Genomic DNA, 24,821 nt, shown 5'->3' on the forward strand with positions numbered 1-24,821 from the left:
ATGCACCCTTTCTAGACCAAAGAACCGTAAGAGTTTAGTGTCCGACTGATGTACGTTTCTGACGTGTTTTATTAGTCGGGGTACGCCTTTGCCCGTCCGTATCGAATATAAATGTTCCTTAAACCGCGTCCAAAGAGGTCGCTTGGTTTTTCCAACATAGTATAGCTGGCATGGGCAAAAGATGGCGTACATGACATGGGTGGTCCGACAGGTTATTAAATCACGTACTAAACAATCATGGCCCCCTAAGTTTGTGAAGGATGCATTGTACATTTGGTTGCAATAAGCACAAGTACCGCATCGCTTGTTACCTTCGGGCCGGCTACGCTGTAACCAATTCACACTGCGTTTATTGGTGTCTTTACTAAGCAGATCACCGATAGTAGAGTTTCTCTTAAAGGTGATGAGGGGTTGTCTGTCGGCTACTACGCTAAGATCGGGGTCATGCTGCAGGAGGAACCAATGTTTCTTAATGATGTTACACATCGTGGTATTCATATGGGTATTCTGCAGGGCAAAAACGAATCTTTTGTTATCAGTAGAGTCTGAGGAGGTACGTTTAGATTTGCTAGTGGGGTGATTCAGGGACGCTTTATCTACTGTGAGGGCTCGGGAATAAGCACTATCTATGAATGCGAGAGGATATCCCTTAGTGAGGAGGCGGGACCTGAGTTCACTGGCCTGTCGGTGGAACCCTTCATTTGTGTCATTGATACGTTTGATTCGTAACATTTAGCCATAGGGAATAGAATTCCTCACTTGGGGGGGGGGGGGGGGGGGTGAGAGCTCTGGTAATGGAGCAAAGCATTGGCTGCAGTGTGCTTACGGAAGACAGTGGTGTGTAGCTCAGTGTCTGTCGCTGTGACTAGAACATCTAGAAACTCTAATCTCCTGCCTCCGAAACCATAAGTGAACAACATGTTACCTGTATTGGTGTTATTCAAAAAATTGACAAATTGGCCAAATTTCTCTGCAGTGTTTCTCCATATAATGAACACGTCGTCCACATAACGATGGTAAAGGACGATGTCGGTGAAAAAGGGATTTTGAGGGGAGAAAATCAAATTAACTTCCATCCATGCCAGGAAGAGATTGGCATACGTACAGGAGACCGGTGTGCCCATGGTAGTGCCGGTCTCCTGTCGATACCAATCCCCCCTGTAGGTAAAGCAATTATTGTACAATACAAAAGAAAGGGCCTCCCTGATGAAACCTCTGAATTCCGATGATTTTCCCAAGCTCACGAGGATGCGGTCAACGGCCTCCACACCCGCATCGTGAGGGATGCGGGTGTAGAGGCTCTCCACATCCACGGATGCGAGGGAGAAATCGGGGCACCATTCAACTTCACGGATTGCCAGCAAGAAGTCATTCGTGTCCTTCAAATATGAAGAAAAACACGGAAGGATGGGACGTAGAGCCCAGTCAAGATATTGGGACAGACTCTCAGTCACCGAGCCGACCGCCGAGATAATAGGACGGCCCGGCGGCCGGCTCAGTGACTTATGCATCTTAGGTAAGATGTACCATTTAGGTACTTTGGGGGACTCCGGGATGAGTCGCTCCGCAGTCCTGCGATCAATGACACCAGAGGAGACATGTTTGTGCAATAGTGAACAAAGCTGTTCCTTTATTTTGGGTGTCGGGTCTTTGTCCAACTTGACGTAAGTCCGATTATCTTGAAGCTGACGACAGACCTCCTGGTGGTAGAGTTCTTGCGTCATAACGACAGCGGCGCCGCCCTTATCCGCTCGCTTCACCAGCGAGTCAAGTCTGGATTTCAACCAAGTAAGGGCTCTGTGTTCGGAAGGAGAGATATTCGAACCAGGGTGCGGGTAAACCAATGCCTTAGCATCTCGTAGGACCGCCTTCTGAAACAAATCCAGGGGGCTACCTGGGGTCACTTGTGGGGTGAAGGTGGAAGGGTTGCCCCCCATGAATGGATTCTCAGTGGAAACCGTCTCCCGTATAGCACCGATGTCGTCCTGAGTGTCAAGGGTTGCGAGGTCCAATAGACACTCTAGTTCTTGAATGCCAAAGGTCGTTGGGGGAAAGAAACCCAAAGGGCCGATGCTGTACTGAATCTTGGATGCCATAGTGGGTGTGGGTGTTTTTTTTCTGAACAGCAAAATATTTATGCAGACTGATCTTGCGTATAGCTTTGTGTAAGTCACTCTCAAAAGTAGAAAAAGAGAATTTTTCGTTGATGCCAAAATTGAGCCCCTTGGATAGCAGAGACTCACAGCCCTTGTATTCCTTCGCATTTGCATATCACATGTGTATATAGTGCACCTCCCACTTCCCCTGACGTTGCTCGCAGCCAGACGAAGCGCCGAGTAGGCGAGAAACAATTGTAGCTGTTCAGAGCGTACCTGCATAACATCTTCCCCCTCCCAGCTAAAGCCTTCGGTGTTTGGAGTGAATAAACCTACTTCTATTGACTGGTGAGTGCAGACTCCTCTCGCTTATCCCGTATGATACTCTGTTTCTGGTTCCTGCACCACAGTACTTCAGGTTCACACACCCCGTTATTGCTGTTTTGCCTCCTATTCAGCAGTCCACACTGTGTGATTATATCAGCTGGTGCCAGTTGGTTCACCCTCACCCGATATTACAACATGTCTCTTCCTCCGACAACCGAGGCACAGCGTGATCCACAATTGGACTTTGGCATGGACTTAGGAGGCTCAGCACCTGTAGAAGCTTTATGTGCTGGGAGGGAGGACGCAGGTGCTTTCTTTACCTCCTGCAACTTGAAAGAGGAGGTTCAAGTCATCGGCATCAAATCCTTGGAGAACCGTATTACCAGCTTGGCAGAGAAAGAAATTAAGTCTTTCTGGACGGTGAACTCCTTGCAGTCATATATCATCAGCGGCAGAGTGCCGAGGGGACACCGTACTTGCAAATCCCCATCACAGTTTCAGGATGACCCAGCCTTTGTCACAGAGTGGCAAGAAGCACATCACCTACATGCTCTGAATTTGGTGAAATTGATACTCAAGAAGTACGAGAGAGTTACTACTGAACTGCTTAAAACCAAAATGGAGTACCGCACTCGCCTACCGAGTCAGTCTACTGTTTTTTCAACAGATTGGACAAGCGTCTTGTCTCCTTCCAAGCTGATCTGAAAGACCACAAGAGGGAGAAATTCGTAAGAGATAAGGCTGACTACGATCATAACCGCATTTTTGATTGGAATCAGAGATTGAGGAGGAAGCTGAGGCATAGCAGCAAGATCTCTGATTTTTGGACCACCGACTCAGAGTCAAGCGCATCTGACAGCAACACACCTAGTGCCAGCACTGTCCCCCCTTTAGGAGGAAAACCCGGAGGGGAGGCAAGAGGCGGAGGCGCGCCCAACAGAAGTTCCATCAAGAGGAAACAAGTTTCATGGCGCTGTTAAATGACCCCCCATCAGTTGTGAACATCTCCGGGGTCACATTCCCCGAGGGCTGTGAGTCTCTGCTATCTAAGGGGATCAATTTTGGCATCAACGAAAAATTCTCTTTTTCTACTTTTGAGAGCGACTTACACAAAGCTATACGCAAGATCAGTCTGCATAAATTTTTTGCTGTTCAGAAAAAAACACCCACACCCACAATGGCATCCAATATTCAGTACAACATCGGCCCTTTGGGTTTCTTTCCCCCAACGACCTTTGGCATTCAAGAACGAGAGTGTCCATTGAACCTCGCAACCCTTGACACTCAGGACGACATCGGTGCTATACGGGAGACGGTTTCCACTGAGAATCCTTTCATGGGGGGCAACCCTTCCACCTTCACCCCACAAGTGACCCCAGGTAGCCCCCTGGATTTGTTTCAGAAGGCGGTCCTACGAGATGCTAAGGCATTGGTTTACCCGCACCCTGGTTCGAATATCTCTCCTTCCGAACACAGAGCCCTTACTTGGTTGAAATCCAGACCTGACTTGCTGGTGAAGCGAGCGGATAAGGGCGGCGCCGCTGTCGTTATGACGCAAGAACTCTACCACCAGGAGGTCTGTTGTCAGCTTCAAGATAATCGGACTTCCGTCAAGTTGGACAAAGACCCGACACCCAAAATAAAGGAACAGCTTCGTTAACTATTGCACAAACATGTCTCCTCTGGTGTCATTGATCGCAGGACTGCGGAGCGACTCATCCCGGAGTCCCCCAGAGTACCTAAATGGTACATCTTACCTAAGATCCATAAGTCACTGAGCCGGCCGCCGGGCCGTCCTATTGTCTCGGCGGTCGGCTCGGTGACTGAGGGTCTGTCCCAATATCTTGACTGGGCTCTACGTCCCATCCTTCCGTGTTTTTCTTCATATTTGAAGGACACGAATGACTTCTTGCTGGCAATCCGTGAAGTTGAATGGTGCCCCGATTTCTCCCTCGCATCCGTGGATGTGGAGAGCCTCTACACCCGCATCCCTCACGATGCGGGTGTGGAGGCCGTTGACCGCATCCTTGTGAGCTTGGGGAAATCATCGGAATTCAGAGGTTTCATCAGGGAGGCCCTTTCTTTTGTATTGCACAATAATTGCTTTACCTACAGGGGGGATTGGTATCGACAGGAAGCCGGCACTGCCATGGGCACGCCGGTCTCCTGTACGTATGCCAATCTCTTCCTGGCATGGATGGAAGTTAATTTGATTTTCTCCCCTCAAAATCCCTTTTTCACCGACATCGTCCTTTACCATCGTTATGTGGACGACGTGTTCATTATATGGAGAAACATTGCAGAGAAATTTGGCCAATTTGTCAATTTTTTGAATAACACCAATACAGGTAACATGTTGTTCACTTATTGTTTAGGAGGCAGGAGATCAGAGTTTCTAGATGTTCTAGTCACAGCGACAGACACTGAGCTACACACCACTGTCTTCCGTAAGCACACTGCAGCCAATGCTTTGCTCCATTACCAGAGCTCTCACCCCCCCCCCCCCCCCAAGTGAGGAATTCTATTCCCTATGGCCAAATGTTACGCATCAAACGTATCAATGACACAGATGAAGGGTTCCACCGACAGGCCAGTGAACTCAGGTCCCGTCTCGCACTAGGGGATATCCTCTCTCAGACTCTACTGATAACTAAAGATTCGTCTTTGCCCTGCAGAATACCCATATGAATACCACGATGTGTAACATCATTAAGAAACATTGGTTCCTCCTGCAGCATGACCCCGATCTTAGCGTAGTAGCCGACAGACAACCCCTCATCACCTTTAAGAGAAAGACAACCCCTCATCACCTTTAAGAGAAACTCTACTATCGGTGATCTGCTTAGTAAAGACACCAATAAACGCAGTGTGAATTGGTTACAGCGTAGCCGGCCCGAAGGTAACAAGAGATGCCGTACTTGTGCTTATTGCAACCAAATGTACAATACATCCTTCACAAACTTAGGGGGCCATGATTGTTTAGTACGTGATTTAATAACCTGTCGGACCACCCATGTCGTGTACGCCATCTTTTGCCCATGCCAGCTATACTATGTTGGAAAAACCAAGCGACCTCTTTGGACGCGGTTTACGGAACATTTGTATTCGATACGGACGGGCAAAGGCGTACCCCGACTAATAGAACACGTCAGAAACGTACATCAGTCGGACACTAAACTCTTACGGTTCTTTGGTCTAGAAAGGGTGCATCCCACCCTAGATGGTTCCGACAGGCTTAAACTCCTGCTCAAATGGGAAACTCTTTGGATCCAAAGGCTAGATGCCACAGGCCCGTGCGACTTGAACGAGAGAAACGACATGAATACTTTGTTATAATATTTGCGTGTTGTTTTGTGTTTTCACTATCACATTGTATTCCTTCACATTTGCATATCACATGTGTATATAGTGCACCTCCCACTTCCCCTGACGTTGCTCACAGCCAGACGAAGCGCCCAGTAGGCGAGAAACAATTGTAGCTGTTCAGAGCGTACCTGCATAACATCTTCCCCCTCCCAGCTGAAGCCTTCGGCGTTTGGAGTGAATAAACCTACTTCTATTGACTGGTGAGTGCGGACTCCTCTCTCTTATCCCGTATGATACTCTGTTTCTGGTTCCTGCACCACAGTACAGTTCACACACACAGTTATTGCTGTTTTGCCTCCTATTCAGCAGTCCACACTGCGTGATTATATCAGCTGGTGCCAGTTGGTTCACTCTCACCCAATATTATAGTAGTTATATTTTTGTATATAGGAGCAGTATTATAGTAGTTATATTCTTGTACATAGGGAGCAGTATTCTAGTAATTATGTGGTGTGGAGGAGATGACGACCGGCACCAGCTGATATTGGGAACACTAGGTCAGGACGTATGGGACAGGAGATTGCGGCTGTAAGCGACTGAGTTGCGGTGCAGAGGCAAAGCAGAAGAGAGCAAATGTAAATAAATAGAGTCTCGCACTCACCAACTTCACAGATGCAGGTGGTTTATTGCAGACACATCGGAGCTGGTGCAGCCCGCTGCACCAGCTTCGATGTGTCTGCAATACACCACCTGCATCTGTGAAGTTGGTGAGTGCGAGACTCTATTTCTTTACATTTACATTCTAGTAATTATATTGTTGCATACAGGGACAGCATATTATACATTTTATTTTCTTGTGCATAGGCGTTAATAGTTATATTCTTTATAATTATTTATTGCTATAATCAGGGGTTGTTGGTTGTGGACAAAACAAGCGCCTTCAAAGCTCTTTATGAAAGAGCAAGTAGGAAATTTTTCACCTCCCTTTTTAACACATTAATGTAAATCGGCAATTAGGTATCAGGCTTAATCTTATAATGAGTATGCAAAAGAGATGGCAGCAAAATCTTGGGAGTTTCCTATTAGAGAAAGTTATATGGAAGGACCAGGGGTTATAAGGATAGCGGCTAATCTGAAATTACTATCCATCCTTACAAATGGGAGAAGGGATGAATACATGGGCTCAGGCTTTAATACAATAATTATATTCTCGATCGTTTTTTATTTCTATAACCAGGGGTTGTTGGCACTAGACAAAGTAAGTGCCCCCAAAGCTATGAAAGAGCAAGTAGCAAATTAATTATCTCCAGTTATAAATACACTGATATTCTAGAGTATGCAAAACAGACTCCCTATGGGAGGAGTGATACAGTTGTTGCATATCAAATCATCTGCTGTTTCATACCGCTAGTGTGCAAAAGCCACTCTTTTTAGCACCAAAAACTATTCACTTTTTGTGTTATTCCCCTTTAAGGGACAACTCCATTCACATACTGTAACTTTACACCAGGGGTAGGAGGAACCTTGGCTCTCGGGCTGTTGCAAAACTACAACTCCCATCATGCCTGGGCAGCCTCAAATCTGCACCATTCAATCTGCTGCGGATCCTGTACGCGTGAACGCACCCTTAGGCGAAGTTCACACAACATATTTATTAAATTAATAGCAGCCGTTGTTGCAGATTATTATATGAATAACGGCCGGGATTCTTTGCGGCTGCACCGATAACTGACATGAGCACGAAGACTGACAGAGCAGACAAGGTAAAGTGCGGCTCCAGATGCAGTTTACATTGTCGGCTATGGTTAATTAAAATGTGGGCATTTAAAAAAAAAAAAACCTTACTGACACCAGCCGTTCTGTGACACGGCTGTGTCACAGAACGGCCAGTGTCATACAGTGTCATACTCGGCCTTATAGTGTGCAGACTTTTTATATATTAAAGCCACATGTCAGAGGTTTGTATAGGTGGGGGTCTGAGTGCCGAGACCCCTGCCAATAGCTAGAACAAAGGGGCAGAAGCACTTAGCAGCATACGCTCTGCCCTCAAGGCAAAAGTAGCAGTGGACGGAATGATAATGGAGCCTAAGAACTTCTGTCAATCACATCTACCGGAAGTTCCATAGGGCTCCAATATAATTCTCTCCATTGCTACTTTAGCAGTGGGAGCGGAAATGAAGGGGCAGAGGACGCATTGCTAAGTGCTTCTGCCCCTTCGTTCTAGCGATTGGCGGGGGTCTCAGCAAAGGACAACCACCAATTTTTTTTTACAAGTGCGAAGGAGGGGGAGGATAAAAGAAATAACATGCTCTCACCTCCCCGGCTGCAGCGCTGGTGGCCACATACCACCAATCCGGTCCCTGGCTGCTTTCTGTTCTGATTGGGGACCTGGGTTGTGATGAGTCAGGTCAGCTCAACCAGTTAGCAGCCGAGGCGGGACCTGGGAGGTGAGAGCATATTATTTCTTTTATCTTCCTCCTCCCCTTGTGAAAAAAAGGTCTGTCCGGACTTCTCCTTTAAAGTGAAACTGTCACCCCCGTTTAGCATTATGGCTTCCCTACACAGGTGTAAAGGGTATATTTAGCAGTTTTCATACCATATTTTATATCATACGTCAATACGCTTGTTCCACTAAAAGTAATCTTTTATCATCTGTGGATTGTGCTATCTGGGCGTGGCCTAACGGCCAAAGCGCCACTTAGCCCTGCCCACAATGCCCCGTTACATCATCTACGCATAGGCCCCGCCCCTCGACAGCCATTGGAACAGGCCAGCCTAAGGGTCTAGGCCCCACCCCCTCTAGGTTGGCCCATACCAATGGATGATTAGGGGGCATGGCCTATGCGATGATGTCACTGCGGCGTGACCAGTGGTGGTGTTGTGGGCGGGGATAAGTGGCGCTTCAGCCGCGAAGCCTCGTCCAGATAGCACAATCCGCAGATGATAAAAGATCACTTTTACTGGAACAAACACCATAACGTATGATATAAAATAAGGAATGAAAACTGCTTTACACCTGTGTAAAGAAGTCATAATGCAAAAAGGGGGTCACAGTGTCTCTTCGGAAAAGCCAGTGTTATTGTATCGCCCCACTGACAAGGAGAATAGTATTACTCAGTTGTTAAGGAAATACAAGTATTTCATCACATCAAGAGAGCTGATAGGTCTTTTTGAACACTGACATTTACCTACAGAAATAGAGAATTTCCGGTTTTAGGTGTAGTTGTGCCTACATTTGAAAAGCCAGTACATAGATGTATATATATATATATTTTTTATTTTACTTTTTATTTTTTTTTAGCCACAGTCCTTTGAATGATAACACTTTAGTCAGAAGTTGCACCTACATATCCGTTATTATGGATTACAGAGCCAGAGTTATCACGGTGGGCTGCCTGTGATTTTTCTGACGATTGCCCAGAAATAGGGTATTATGTGCTTGCCTGAAAATGAAATATTGAAATCTAAATGTTCAGAGAATAAATACGCATTTTACTTGAAAGTCGGACTCTGTTTTTCTCCGGATAGAAAAAGGAGAAGAGAACAGAGAAGTGATAACCATTTGGGATATTATCTAGAATTTATGATGTCTGTCGTCCTGGTAGACGGCTCCTGATCGCAGCAGCATATTTGCTGTTTACATAAAGCATCATATTCTACTGGTTTACGACCGCCACTTGTTAATATTTAATGGCGCCCATTAACGGCTAAGTGATCTCGAAGGGTCATACTGTAAATTATCTTCAGATAACACCGTTGCTTGGGATGAGCTGAGCCGATCGTCCTCGACAAAACAATAGTCCTCTCTAACCATGTAGAATGGTTAAAAAATATATACAATTTTTTTTTTTTTTTTTTTTTTTTTTTGGATTTACGATGCCTCCCGCCTCTTTCTTTATGCCTGGAACTGGTCGTAAAAAACTTCAGTATTTCTTCCTCTTCACTGGCACAATAGTGAAACATAAAGATGTGTCTATAAACGTCCGCTGTTGTACAGTATACAGGCATTGAGCACCCGCTTCATAGTCTGTAACGACACTTCATTTTTTAAATTTGCCATTTCGTCCGGGATTCTTCATGTTCCGCCGAGCAGATAATACTTGCCTCTATCTTCTCCAGTACTGAAAAAAAAAAATAAAGTAAAAAAAATTGGGAAATGATCATCCATTACATTCATAAATACGCCGTAAATGACTTCTATTCTCAATTTTAAAGAGCTTAAATAAGCCGAAAGGGAAATTCATTTATTGACCTTTTCAGAAAGAAGCTTTTGAGAAATGCAATTTATTGTTTGATTTATATGGTGGTGTAACGGAATGTTTTTTACCTTCTTTTTATGTGTGCATAATAATGTCTGGTATCGGAGCAAAAACAGATGAATTACACAGATTACAGTGTCATTTATCACTATTATACTGTTTTTATGTAATTTATATACAATTAAAGGCGGCAAATGTTGCATGGAAGAATAAAAGGGTTGTTGCAAATTACGATTTTATTTCTTTGTTCTCTCTTTGTTCTTCCATTCTCTTTACCAGAACATTGCTGAGTAAGTACCAGAGGCCACATACTAAGCAACCTGCATCAATATAATAACTTCAGTCAATACGGGGAGGGGGCACCCAGGCCTACTCTCAAGACACTTAGGGCTGTAAAAGAGGGCCCTGCCATGTCAGCTCTCGCTTGCTACTTGTTCCTCGCTCACCATCAATGCTATAACACGCCTCGACATTGAATGGTGAGTAGGGGTTGAGTCCATAGAAGATAGCAGCGGGTAAAGCGGTGCGACGGCCAGCAGACAGATACTATCGTATCTGACATAATCATCTGACATTGGGCATGCCGGACGATTGTTACCTTTTGGCATGAGCTATTACATGAAACGATTATCAAGCGTAACGGTTGAAAATCGGCCAAGGACGGACGATAATCACTTTGTTTAATAGTACCCTTAGACATTCCATGGCTCCGCACACTTTTCAGGTATGTTGCATGGAGTAAGTGATGGGTTCTGTGGCCACGTAAAAATAGTAGCTACTGTATAGGGGCTGTAAAAAAAACAAACAAAAAAACAAAGGGATTGTCCAGTAAAATAAAAGAAAAAAGGGGAGCAGATTGAGTTAAAAAATAAAAATATAAAATGAAATAAAAAAAATTAGTATATCTCTTCGCTTTCCCCTGATACTATCGCTCTGATGGTGTCTGGGTCCCCTTTGATCCCCAGTTCCAGGTCCTGCCACAAGGTAATGCCTATTTAGCCAAACATTAGAAAAGTCTGCAGCCAGTCAAGGACCAGAAAGTGGAGATCATCAGGGATACAGAACAGCAGCCACTGTAAGATGAGGTGAGGTGAGTACTGATCTTTTTTTTTTTTTTTACCCTGTCTTCTCCCCTTTTAAAAAATTCTCTCAATTTAAATAGTTATTAAGAATGCACCCTTATTGCTGTACGTTTCTTTTACTGAAAACAATAAAATAAAACTGAATTCAAACTTACTGCTAGCAAAAAGGTGTATTACTCCCACAGGACAACAACCTTCAAAAAGGCATGGGTTATTTCTTACATCTTTTCATGGATTGCCACAGCCTAACCTGGCTCCACCGTCTCAATTATAAACATCATTTAAGTATCTGCATGCTATACACGTCTGATGGAAAGGGGAATGGCCTACTCGCACCTATCTCCAGAATGGGGCTGCCAAATCCTCCAAGCAGAAAATAAATCGAGAGGTGACCCTGCACATGCACAATGGTCTCAACATTATTTTACAAAATCATTTGATTTTTGAAGTTTTTGTACTAATATATATCTATAGCGATAGGGCCTCTGACAACAGACTAAAGTGACCGCTTGACTCTACAAGATTAATGCCCAAGCCCCCAAGCCAGACGCTTCTCTGAACTTAGAAAAATTACACCTTTTCCCCTTCCACATAATAGAAGAGTTACGCGTCCTCCTAATACAGACACCAAATCAGATCCCTTCTAAAAGGTCATTTTAGTTTTTTATATTTCCACTGAAGCCATCATCGCATTTATCCAGAGGAGTAAACAGACAAGATATCAGATGAAAGCCGACCTCATGGGAGCTGTCATTTAACAGATATGACTGTCCGGGGGCAGGAGAATCACGAGGTGAAGAGTGATTGTTACAATAATGTGTTGCTCATGTGGAAGTTAATCTGAAACCTGTGGTTAGGAAAGGATATTTTGCTTAGATTAAAGGGGTTATCCAGTTAGGGTGAATACATATTAATTCATCCCCCCCCCCTTTCTGCAGACTAACAAATTCTTCCATACATGTCTTTTTCTTTTTTTGTCTCCTTCCCTCAGTTTTGATCTTGCTGCTTTCTGCTAAAGACTCAAAAAACTGTATCTGAGCTGTTCAGCCCGTCTCTGTTCTTAACTCCTTCTGAGACAGCTGATGTAAACAAGTCCTTATCTGCAGCTCTAAAGCAAATTTGTAATACTCGGAGGATTAATCATGGTGAGCTCATCAGATTGACCTCAGATAAACCCTCCCAACATTACAAAGTAGCTAGAATGTTGTAGATAAAGCCTGCCAGGGACTTGTTTACATCAGCTGTCTTAGAAGGGAGGAGGGGGAGAAGGAGAGAAAAGCTCACACAGATTTTTGTGTCTTCAGCAGAAAGCAGCAGCTCAGAACTGGGGGAAGGAGACTGAATAGATAATAATGGAAGGAATTGTTAGTTTCTAGGAAGGTGGGGTAGTTCAATATATATTTTACCTAGTTGGGTAAGCTCTTTAATTCTAGTATTTAACATTTTAACAGCTTTTTTGAGGGGATAATTTAACTTTCCTTGTCACTGTATTTAATGTATTGAATTACTGTAGTTTTAACACTGACTAGTCGGCCCTCACAACAGGCTGACATTTCCTATCACTTTGCAGCTTGTGCTGTAAACAGGAGGAATGATTAGCATTAATTTGTTGTTATACAAAGGATTAAAATAAAAGATAACACAAGAAAGTGTTGGGATGATAAAGAATACAAAAAAAACCAAAACACTATAAAATTGCCTCCTGGTACCACCAATCGAGCATGTGCCATAAGGAGGAAGAGCAACGCACGCACGCCGAGGGCCAGGAGCCAATGCCTTCAGTTGGAACGTTTAACGCGCACGCACCACTCTTCTGCCCTACAGCAAATGTGTGAACAAGGAGCGCGCCGTAGAAGGGAAACGTCGGCACAGGTGCGAACTGGCAAATCTGCCCATGGCCCTTGCCAGAAACAGTGCATGCCTGCAACTACATCACGGCAACGGGGAGCAGGAGGCAGGCTAATGGGGACTCTGCTTCACTTACCACCACCCAAACCCCCCCCCCCGTAGCTGTGGTTGACTTTTTAATCATTGCTTATTTAGTGAGCATTTGCATCATGGTTATTGCTAAACTTTCATAGACCGCTCCTAGTACCATTATTTTGGTTGGAGGGTGTGTGGTTGCACATTGAACCCTATCAGGTCCTGTGCTTGTTATGTGTGTGGTTTTTAGTGTTTTCAAATGTTTGTATTCAGTAGTTGTGCTAAATAAAATTATTTGTACATTTTTTCTACTTTTGATGTGCAGCTTGTTGTACTGACTGTACAACTACTGTACTGTATATGCACTCCAGCAGTCTTATACAGGACAGGATGGGAGATGGTGGTGCACTGACTGTACTACTACTGTACTGTATATACACTCCAGCAATCTTATACAGTACAGGATGGGAGATGGTGGTGCACTGACTGTACTAGTACTGTACTGTATATGCACTCCAGCAGTCTTATACCTTACAGGATGGGGATGGTGGAGCACTGACTGTACTACTACTGTACTGTATATGCACTCCAGCGGTCTTATACAGTACAGGATGGGAGATGGTGGAGCACTGACTGTACTACTACTGTATTGTATATGCACTCCAGCAATCTTATACAGTACTGTACAGGATGGGAGATGGTGGTGCACTGACTGTACTACTACTGTACTGTATATGCACTCCAGCAATCTTATACAGTACAGGATGGGAGATGGTGGAGCACTGACTGTACTACTACTGTATTGTATATGCACTCCAGCAATCTTATACAGTACTGTACAGGATGGGAGATGGTGGTGCACTGACTGTACTACTACTGTACTGTATATGCACTCCAGCAGTCTTACACAGTACAGGATGGGAGATGGTGGTGCACTGACTGTAATACTACTATACTGTATATGCACTCCAGCAGTCTTATACAGTACAGGATGGGGATGGTGGAGCACTGACTGTACTACTACTGTACTGTATATGCACTCCAGCAGTCTTATACCTTACAGGATGGGGATGGTGGAGCACTGACTGTACTACTACTGTACTGTATATGCACTCCAGCGGTCTTATACAGTACAGGATGGGAGATGGTGGAGCACTGACTGTACTACTACTGTATTGTATATGCACTCCAGCAATCGTATACAGTACTGTACAGGATGGGAGATGGTGGTGCACTGACTGTACTACTACTGTACTGTATATGCACTCCAGCAATCTTATACAGTACAGGATGGGAGATGGTGGAGCACTAACTGTACTACTACTGTATTGTATATGCACTCCAGCAATCTTATACAGTACTGTACAGGATGGGAGATGGTGGTGCACTGACTGTACTACTACTGTACTGTATATGCACTCCAGCAGTCTTATACAGTACAGTATGGAGATGGTGGTGCACTGACTGTACTACTACTGTATTGTATATGCACTCCAGCAATCGTATACAGTACTGTACAGGATGGGAGATGGTGGTGCACTGACTGTACTACTACTGTACTGTATATGCACTCCAGCAATCTTATACAGTACAGGATGGGAGATGGTGGAGCACTAACTGTACTACTACTGTATTGTATATGCACTCCAGCAATCTTATACAGTACTGTACAGGATGGGAGATGGTGGTGCACTGACTGTACTACTACTGTACTGTATATGCACTCCAGCAGTCTTACACAGTACAGGATGGGAGATGGTGGTGCACTGACTGTAATACTACTATACTGTATATGCACTCCAGCAGTCTTATACAGTACAGGATGGGGATGGTGGAGCACTGACTGTACTACTACTGTACTGTACATGCACTCCAGCAATCTTATACAGTACTGTACAGGATGGGAGATGGTGGTGCACTGACTGTACTACTACTGTACTGTATATGCACTCCAGCAATCTTATACAGTACAGGATGGGAGATGGTGGAGCACTGACTGTACTACTACTGTATTGTATATGCACTCCAGCAATCTTATACAGTACTGTACAGGATGGGAGATGGTGGTGCACTGACTGTACTACTACTGTACTGTATATGCACTCCAGCAGTCTTATACAGTACAGTATGGAGATGGTGGTGCACTGACTGTACTACTACTGTACTGTATATGCACTCCAGCAATCTTATACAGTACTGTACAGGATGGGAGATGGTGGTGCACTGACTGTACTACTACTGTACTGTATATGCACTCCAGCAGTCTTATACAGTACAGTATGGAGATGGTGGTGCACTGACTGTACTACTACTGTACTGTATATGCACTCCAGCAATCTTATACAGTACTGTACAGGATGGGAGATGGTGGTGCACTGACTGTACTACTACTGTACTGTATATACACTCCAGCAGTCTTATACAGTAAGTGTATGTGAAGCCTGACCAGTGCTAAACTCACCAGGTACAACCCACCACCCACGCACACAAAAACGTTCAGATACCGAGCAAAGTTTGAATTCTGAACGTTACATCCAGGTAAATTTTAGTTCGAATACCGCAGTATTACTGTACTTTAAGACTGGGGGCCCGAAAAGTGTTTGAGAACGAAGCAAGAGTTTGAGAACCAAAGAAAACTTTCCTTGAAAATACTGTTTGAGTACCGAGGTACCAATGTATTAAACTATCAGCATCTAGGCACCTGTTCAGGTGCTAACAGATTCCCTTTAAATAAAATGGTTAAAAATAATAATTTTCTTCAAAGAAGGAAAAAAAAAAAAAAAAAACGCTTACAAAAAGTTGACAACTTTTCAAAAAAGAAACCACTTGTAAAATTAATATATAAGAGCCACTTGTGAATTTGTTGCTTTTCTTTAAATCTTTACAATTTATATATGCCTTAAGGAAAAGCTTTTAAAAGGGATGATAACAATCCATAAAAATTCAGGGTAGAGGCATGAAATTAAAGATTTTTTTTTCTACCCACAAGCAACGTGTTCTAATTTTGACGGTAAAACATTCAATAAATACTCTTTATATATATATATATATATATATATATATATATATATATATATATATAATTCCCTTGCTCAATGAAAGTAGCTAGAAAATTAAAAGCAATAAAACCGGGTTGAAGAAAGTAGTAATCGGTAAGCTGTCACGCTGCCGTACAATAGTCAACATAGTATACGTTTATTTGTCATGCACCGACTGGCTGCTTCCTCCAGCTCTCACAGTCTTGATTGCAGATTTTATGACCGCACTATATCCTGCGCTGCAATCTAGCACATATGGGCATGGAAAAAATCACTACAGACTGTATGCCAATGTTCCAAGGACGCCTTGGCAGAATTATTATTGAGAGGAGGATGGGAGAGAGGGAGTCTCATTGACAGAAAGTGAATGCACCAGACGTTCTCTAATTCTTGGCGGGAAGATAAATATTTGTCTTTGGCCCAATTAAAAACCAAGTTGCGAGGTGAAAATTAACTCCGTTACCACGGAACCACGGTGGAACCTAATGGCTAAATAGTTTTTGAATTTTTTTCCTTAATTTTATTTTAGACACATAAGAATGGTTAAGTCTTATTGTCATTTGTGTAAAAAAATGTAACGAAAAAAAAAAAAAAACTTTTCATGTCAAAAATTTTGACCGGGCAGGATCTCAGTGCTGAGACTCCCATCGATCTCTAGATATAGCCGGGGGAGCAGAGCACTTCACTTTGTGGCTCGATACTCGCTCAAAAATTGTAGGTCTCCTGCAATGTAAGGAGTAAGACCTGCTGACAAAATATGGTGAGGCCTCGACTAACCTAAATGTTAAAGGGGAACTATCAGCAGGTTAGACAAATCTAACCTGCTGATAGTCCCCACATGGCCACTTTCTTCCAGAGACAGCCCTGCTCTTGTCTCCAGCTTGGGCGGGGTTTCTCTGCTCAGTTCCATTGAAGTGAATGGAGCTTAATTACAAACCACACCTGAACTGGAGACAAGAGTGGTGCTGTCTCTGAAAGAAAGTGGCCATGTTTTTGTAGCACTGGATAACCCCTTTAATCCTCTGTGCCATTCCGGGGCAGTTAGTCGTGTGCTCCACAGTTTGGTGAGAGCGTTAGGAGCACTGCCCCGCCACCATAGGGCTGATCCATCCGGCCCGCTCCATTCATTATCATTACAAAGGGGTGGGCCAGCCAGGGCCAGATCAGCGCTATGGGGGTGGGGCAGTGCTCCTAATGGTCTCACCGTGGAACACAGGACTAACTGCACCGAAGGCCATAGGCTGTGCCCATGTTATCCACATTCCCTAGGGCTGCATCCAACTTCTTCAGCCACCGGTAATCAGACTTCAGCATGCGCTCATCTCTATGGATTTCCCCGGGTCCCTGGCGGCTTTATGGTTAGAGAGGGTCGTGACATGTAAGAGATATTTAGCCAGTCATTGGATGTAACGGGGTCCCGTCCTGCCATATGTCCTGCAAGAAGTGGTGTATTCTTTCTGGTATGACACAGTGCTCTCTGCTGCCACCTCTGTCCATGTCAAAAACTGTGCAGAGCAGGAGAGGTTTTCTATGGTTATTTGCTACTGCTCTGGACAGTCCCTGACTCAGACAGAGGTTTCCCACAGAAAACCTTTCCTTCTCTCCACACTGGAAAGAATACCACTTCCTTTAGGACATACAGCAGCTGATAAGTATTGGATGACTTGAGATTTTTGAATAGAACTAAATTGCAAATCTCTGGCACTTGCTGGGACCAGTGGATTTGAAATATTTTTTTTTTCTTTGTGAACTACCCCTTGGGTAGGATTCCATGGTTGCGGATTTGGCCTATAGAAATCTTATGTATATGGGCTTCACCCTGTTCCGTGTTGTGTATACTGTACATGAATGAAGCTACTAAACAGCACAGAAACACTCATATAATTATAGACTATAAACACCCTGAGGAGTATCACAGGAGGTACGCTATAAAGCTAAAAATCTAACTTTGATGAACAGTTTGGAACATTTCACTCTTTTACTCTACATCAAATGTTGACTTTGTAAATCCTTTGCTTTGCTTGTCTTGTATTGATCTTGAGTTACACAATGATTTCCAAAGTAGGCAGAACAAAAAGAATTGAAATGACTGAAACTAGTAAAAAGGAAAAGATGGAAATACAAGAAAACCGAAAAACACAACCTCAAATTCTGCCACACTATTTTTGATTGTTTTGTTCTATTGTTGTTTTGTTTGTTTCCTGAATACGTAAAGAAGCAACTGTCCAAATAGTCTTCATTTCCTACCATATTCTGCTCTCTTAGTTCTAGCGATAGCAGCAGGGTTACACACCAGCTAAAAGAGCAGACAATTGGGTGAGAAACCTCGAAGGACAGCTCACATAGGCTGTAGATAGAGAGGTGAGCAGATACAATTTTTTACAGATAGGGTTTGTTTACACTCGCATTTCCATCTGTGCCAAAGACTCCATTCTATAGTCGGGCAGACTCCGCCGTTCTTCCAAAAAATGAATCCTATGGTCGGAATGTGCCCGACCATAGGATGGAGTCTATAGCATGAATTCGCGGCGGGTGATCCGTGTGGATTCTGTAATGTGAACATACCCATACAGATTTATTTTCAGAGAAGAAATCGCATGGACAGTGTACAAGTATGGAGAGAAAATATGGCTCACTTACTAAGCTGCAGAGGCTGTAGAAGAGAAACTTAACATAATTTTTTAATAAAGACCTTAGGAGGATGGCACCTTCTCAATATAATAATCCTTCTCTTTTATGGTTTAAGGGACAGGAGAACCATACATAGGGGTTCCGCACCAAAGGGCTCATGCCTATTTTAGCCCTTGGAGATATGAAGGCCTGTGTTCAGGGGATAGGAAACCATGGAAAAGTTTATATGGCTCGTGGGGTGGTGGAAAGGGACCATAACCGTATATTGTAGAGGCCGTCCTTGTAATTGCTTGGTGGCCTGCATATTGTTCCTTGAAGCAGATAAAGTGAATCAATAGTAGATACAGTCCTTGTGGTATGATGTGAAAGCTGCTGAATACATAAGCGCTATGGTATTTTAATACACTACTCCCTTGAGGTTTGCAGTAAAAACATATATGCAGAGATGAGTAAACTTACAGTAAGTTTGGGTTTGCACAAACCTGATCACTCTATCCTTGTATCACACTGCCTGGAAAAGATGGATACAGCCCGAAGGCTGCCTGGAAAAGATGGATGCAGCCATAGGTCACGGGATTCAAATGGCGAGCAATTGGCTTAGTGTGAAGCTGAACTTACTATAAATTCGGTCATCTCAACTTATATGCAAATTAGTTTGTTTGCTGCAGCGGGGGAGGTGCCAAAACCCTAATCCAAATCCTTCCTCATAAATACACATGACTGGCTCTGCTGCTGTGGGGTCGTGGCCCACCCAAATCCTGTGCATGCAAGTAAGAGGTACTGAGCATTGCAGCGGTACCTGCGCAATCATGGATGTAGGCCAGGCTGGTACCAACATCAGCAATAGAAGCGATCATAAATATTTATGAGTTGTGGGGCACGGTGGGTGTAAATAACGTTTAACAGGGGCTTAGAACCACTCTTAGTGCACCTAACACATTTGCATATACGGTTTTTATACCATAACATAAATACCAAAAGCATTGATCTATTTAAAGGGGTTGTTCACCATTTTCTTTCAAATAAAATGGTGACAGAGATTTGTCATTTACTTCCATAAAAAAAACCCTCAAGTAATCCAGTACTTATCAGCTGCTGTATGCCCTGCAGAAAGTAGTGTATTCTTTCCAGTCTGACACAGTGCTCTCTGCTGCCACCTCTGTCCATGTCAGGAACTGTCCAGAGCAGTAGCAAATCCCCATAGAAAACTTCTCCTGCTCCCCAGACTGGATAAAATACAACTTTCTGCAGGACATACAGCAGCTGAAAGTTACTGTAAGATTTGAATTTTTTTTTTTTAAAAGGTAAATTACAAATCTCTGATACTTCTTGGCACCAGTTGATTTAAAAGAAAAAAAATGGGTAAACTACACCTTTAAGGTTTCACAGCTATCACCAATGTATGTATGCACGGTCGTGATAGCTTCCCTTGACCATTCCTATTATTATTATGATGGTGATGTACCGTAACCTCCTTATCTGGGAATCTTGTAGATAAAGTTCCGTCTTTCCCTCTAAATGCGGCCTGGCTGATGACTTGTCATTACAGAAAACCCACATTCCCTCTCATTAGTGTATTTGGGAGTGCAGCTATCTGGTGATGCGGCTTCTCCTCCGCTTCTAATAATTACAACAAAACAAATCATTAAAGCCAAGTGCGATAAATAAGAAGCTGCCGCCCGTCATCCGCGTCCGGGAGAGGATGTCTTATTTACAGTATTGTTAATATTCCGCTCAGGACCCACGCGGCGAGCTCTCTTTATTGCGGCGTCAATGAATGTCATTGGAATCGCACGTGGTTCTAGGTGATAGAATTTACTGCGCTCTGTCAGTCAGTGATGGATGTCTGGGATCTAGGTGGAAAATAAGGTTTTGGATCTCCAACAATCTTTTGATAGTTATAGAACGATGGCGGGGGAGGGGGTTGTTGTCATAGCGGAGAAACTCTACAAAGGGCTTCCAGATGGTCCATGGATTACGCCGGTAGGGACCCCCAGCAATGAAATCTGTGACAAAGTGGTTGACGACTAGGGAAGTAGTCAAATTCTTAAAAAGGAATGACATATTGTTTAAAGGTTTTTTCTTTATGTTAAAAGGGGTACTCCGGCAAAAAAAAAAAAAAAAGTTTCCCCCCAAATCAGCTGGCAATTACTTCAATTTAAAAATCTCCAGTCTTCCAGTACTTATTAGCTGCTGTATATCCTGCAGGAAGTGGTGTATTCTAGCCAGTGTAACACAGTGCTCTCTGCTGCCCCTACTGTCCATGTCAGGAACTGTCAAGAGAAGAAGAGGTTTTCTTTGTTGATTTGCTACTGCTCTGGACAGTTCCTGTCATGGACAGAGGTGGCAACAGAGAGCACGGTGTCAGACTGGAAAGAAAACACTGCTTTCTGCAGGACATACGGCAGATAATAAGTACTGACAGAACAGACTTTTCTTAAAATGGGAGTTATTTATAAATCTATATAACTTTCTGACACCAGCTGATTTCAAAACTACTTTTATTACTCTTTATCTGGAGCACCCCTTTAGTTGCTACCTCTTAATAGCTCTGTGGGTTTTCCCACATCTATAACAGTAGCAAACACAGCTCTGCTTCATATGAAAGTTGAAGGAACATTGCTTACTAACATCCATAAAGAATGTTTTGCCGAGTGTTGGTCAGATAGAGCAAACCTATAAGGAGCGGTACGCTTCGGTGTGTAGTACTGTGACAGCTGGGCTTACAAAGCAGATGTGAATGATGTGATATACAGAGGGTTTAGAATATAGGGATGTGCAGAAAGAAGTCAAATCATGTCTGTATCAGTCAATGTTTAGGGGTTAATAATAATAATAAAATATATTTATTTGTATAGCGCCAACAGATTCCGCAGCGGGTTATACAATTTTGTAATTTACTTCTAATTATAAAACCTCCAGTCTTCCACTACTTGTCAGCTGCTGTATGTCCTGCAGGAAGTAGTGTATTCTTTCCAGTCTTACATACCGCTCTCTGCTGCCACCTCTGTCCATGTCAGGAACTGTCCAGAGCAGGAAAGGTTTTCTATGGGAATTTTCTGCTGCTCTGGACAGTTCCTGACATGGACAGAGGTGGCAGCAGAGAGCGCTGTGTCAGACTGGAGAGAATACATTACTTCCTGCAGGACATACAGCAGCTGATAAGTACTGGAAGACTTGAGATTTTTAAATAGAAGTACAAAACTGTAAAAATTACAGACACCTGTTGATTTGAATGGAAAACATTTTGCAGGAGTATCCCTTTAAATCAGTGTTGGTTTTAAAAAACAAACAAAAAAAAAACTGCTAATGAGGCCTGAGGAAGAGGCAACACAGGGCAATATCTTACCTGGGCAAACTTGTGTATCTGCTCTACCACAGCTGCAAAGAGAGCGTTGACACTGTCATCGATGAGCGTCTGCATGTAATGCACGGCTTCCTCGTCAGACAGATCCAATCTAAATTTATCCTGCACCTGGAGGAAGAAGAAAGCGTGAAGATAAAATGACGGGTGAAGAAGAGCTGCAAGAGAAGAGCAGCGGGGACGTCAGCACCTTGTGCAGACTCTTCTCATGAGGAGCACAATGCTGTCAGCTATTAGCGGCCTCCGGAGACGTGCAGATGTATAACTCACACATTATATGGTAACCAGCTATAACACGCTCCTATACATTAATAACCACATTCACGTGGGAGTGTATAATAGCAGGAAAAATTATTGTACACATGTTCACAGCAATATACACCACTCACAATAAGTCAGGGATAGTTAGTTTCTGGGTGAAATCTATGGAAAACATAAAAAGTTCCTTCTCTAGTGATATCATATCATGTGGGGTATATATACAGTGATATTATATCATGTGGGGTGTATATACACTACAGTGATATCATATCATGTGGGGTGTATATACAGTGATATTATATCATGTGGGGTGTATATACAGTGATATATCATGTGGGGTGTATATACAGTGATATCATATCATGTGGGGTGTATATACAGTAATATATCATGGGGTGTATATACAGTGATATCATCATGTGGGGTGTATATACAGCGATATATCATGTGGGGTGTAAATAAAGTAATATTATATCATGGGGTGTATATACAGTGATATTATAGGGTGTATATACAGTGATATCATATCATGGGGTGTATATACAGTGATACTATATCATGGGGTGTATATATAGTGATATCATATCATCGGATGTACATACAGTGATACTATATCATGGGGTGTATATACAGTGATATTATATCATGGGGTTTATATACAGTGATATTATATCATGGGGTGTATATACAGTGATATTATATCATGGGGTGTATATACAGTGTTATCATATCATTGGGTGGATATACAGTGATGCTATATCATGGGGTGTATATACAGTGGTATTCTATCATGGGGTGTATATACAGTGGTATTCTATCATCGGGTGTATATACAGTGATACTATATCATGGGGTGTACATACAGTGATACTATATCATGGGGTGTATATACAGTGATATCACAGGGTGTATATACAGTGATATCACAGGGTGTATATACAGTGATGTTATATCATTGGGTGTATATACAGTGATATATCGGGTGTATATACAGTGATACTATATCATGGGGTGTATATATAGTGATATCATATCATGGGGTGTATATACAGTGATATCATGGGGTGTATATACAGTGATATCATAGGTTGTATATACAGTGATATTATATCATGGGGTGTATATACAGTGATATCATATCATGGGGTGTATATACAGTGATATTATATCATGGGGTGTATATACAGTGATACTATATCATGGGGTGTATATACAGTGATATCATGGGGTGTATATACAGTGATATCATGGGGTGTATATACAGTGATATTATCGGGTGTATATACAGTGATATTATATCATGGGGTGTACATACAGTGATACTATATCATGGGGTGTATATACAGTGATTTTATATCATCGGGTGTATATACAGTGATATCATATCATGGGGTGTACATACAGTGATACTATATCATGGGGTGTACATACAGTGATACTATATCATGGGGTGTATATACAGTGATATCATAGGGTGTATATACAGTGGTACTATATCATGGGGTGTATATACAGTGATACTATATCATGGGGTGTATATACAGTGATATCATGGTGTGTATATACAGTGATATCATGGGGTGTATATACAGTGTTATCTTACTGTCCCACCTCCTATTTGTAGGTATCATACACTATACTGGGCTGTATTACGCCTGTCGGGTACAGCCACTGACCAGACTGCCTCTCACAGGCCCCCGACTGGCTTCTCAGGTTTTAAAGGGGTTAAAGTAATACTGTCATCCTATTCTGGACATTTCATATATTACCATATAAAAGATTTCTTGGTGGTCTCTGCCCTTAAAAATGTTGGTGAACAGTGCCACATGGGCGGGGTTTCACAGCCTTTGTGCCCCATATCCCCACCTACATAGGCCCCACCACCTCAGAGACATCATCACCGCTTAGGCCCCACCCTCTCAGCTGCATCATTGCAATGGGCTGACCTTGAGGCACAGGTCCGCCCCCCTCTGCAATGGGTGGGTCCAAGGGGGAGGGGCCTATGCCTTTAGGTCAGCCCATTCCAATGATTCTGTGAAGGGGCTTAAAATATGAAATGTCCAGAATATAAACTGAAAGGGGTTATCCAGCAGTACAAAAACATGGCCACTTTCCTCCAGAGACAGCATCGCTCTTGTCCTAAGTTTGGATGCAGGTTTTGTAACTCAGTTACATTGAAGTGACTGGAGCTTAATTGCACACCACACCTGAACTGGAGACAAGATCGGTGCTGTCTCTGGAAGAAGGTGGCCATTTTTTTGTAGCACTGGATAACCCCTTTAAGGATGGTGCCGAGAACTTCTTATAGGGAAAAGGGGGAAAACAATATAATTTTAACTAAAGGAAAGGTGAGGGTGGACACATCTGTACATGGCTGCGGCAATGCAGATAGAGAGAATGGAAAAAACGAAACGTTACTCAGTAGGCGTTATGTCACCAACCATAAGAACAGTCGGATAATTAACGAGAGAAATGTTATTCTGCGAACCTGTTCTACTCCCCGTCCCCAATTAGGAGAGAAGCTCCTCCATGTA

The 24,821-nt window shown here is 43.2% G+C and overlaps 1 protein-coding gene across 1 annotated transcript in view; it reads right to left on the reverse strand.

The window, feature by feature from the left end:
* Positions 1–9,006: 9,006 nt before the first annotated feature.
* The window catches only part of PIK3C3 (phosphatidylinositol 3-kinase catalytic subunit type 3), a 148,673-nt gene continuing 132,858 nt past the window's right edge, over positions 9,007–24,821 (reverse strand). Inside the window, exons 24-25 of the mRNA XM_069963251.1 lie at positions 22,012–22,137; positions 9,007–9,850 (exon numbers count right to left, since the gene is read on the reverse strand). Coding sequence (XP_069819352.1) covers positions 9,836–9,850; positions 22,012–22,137 — 141 coding nt within the window. The 3' untranslated portion in view covers positions 9,007–9,835. The remainder of the gene's footprint in view (positions 9,851–22,011; positions 22,138–24,821) is intronic.

Source organism: Dendropsophus ebraccatus, chromosome 3 (assembly GCF_027789765.1).
Source record: "Dendropsophus ebraccatus isolate aDenEbr1 chromosome 3, aDenEbr1.pat, whole genome shotgun sequence".
NCBI lineage: Eukaryota > Metazoa > Chordata > Amphibia > Anura > Hylidae > Dendropsophus > Dendropsophus ebraccatus.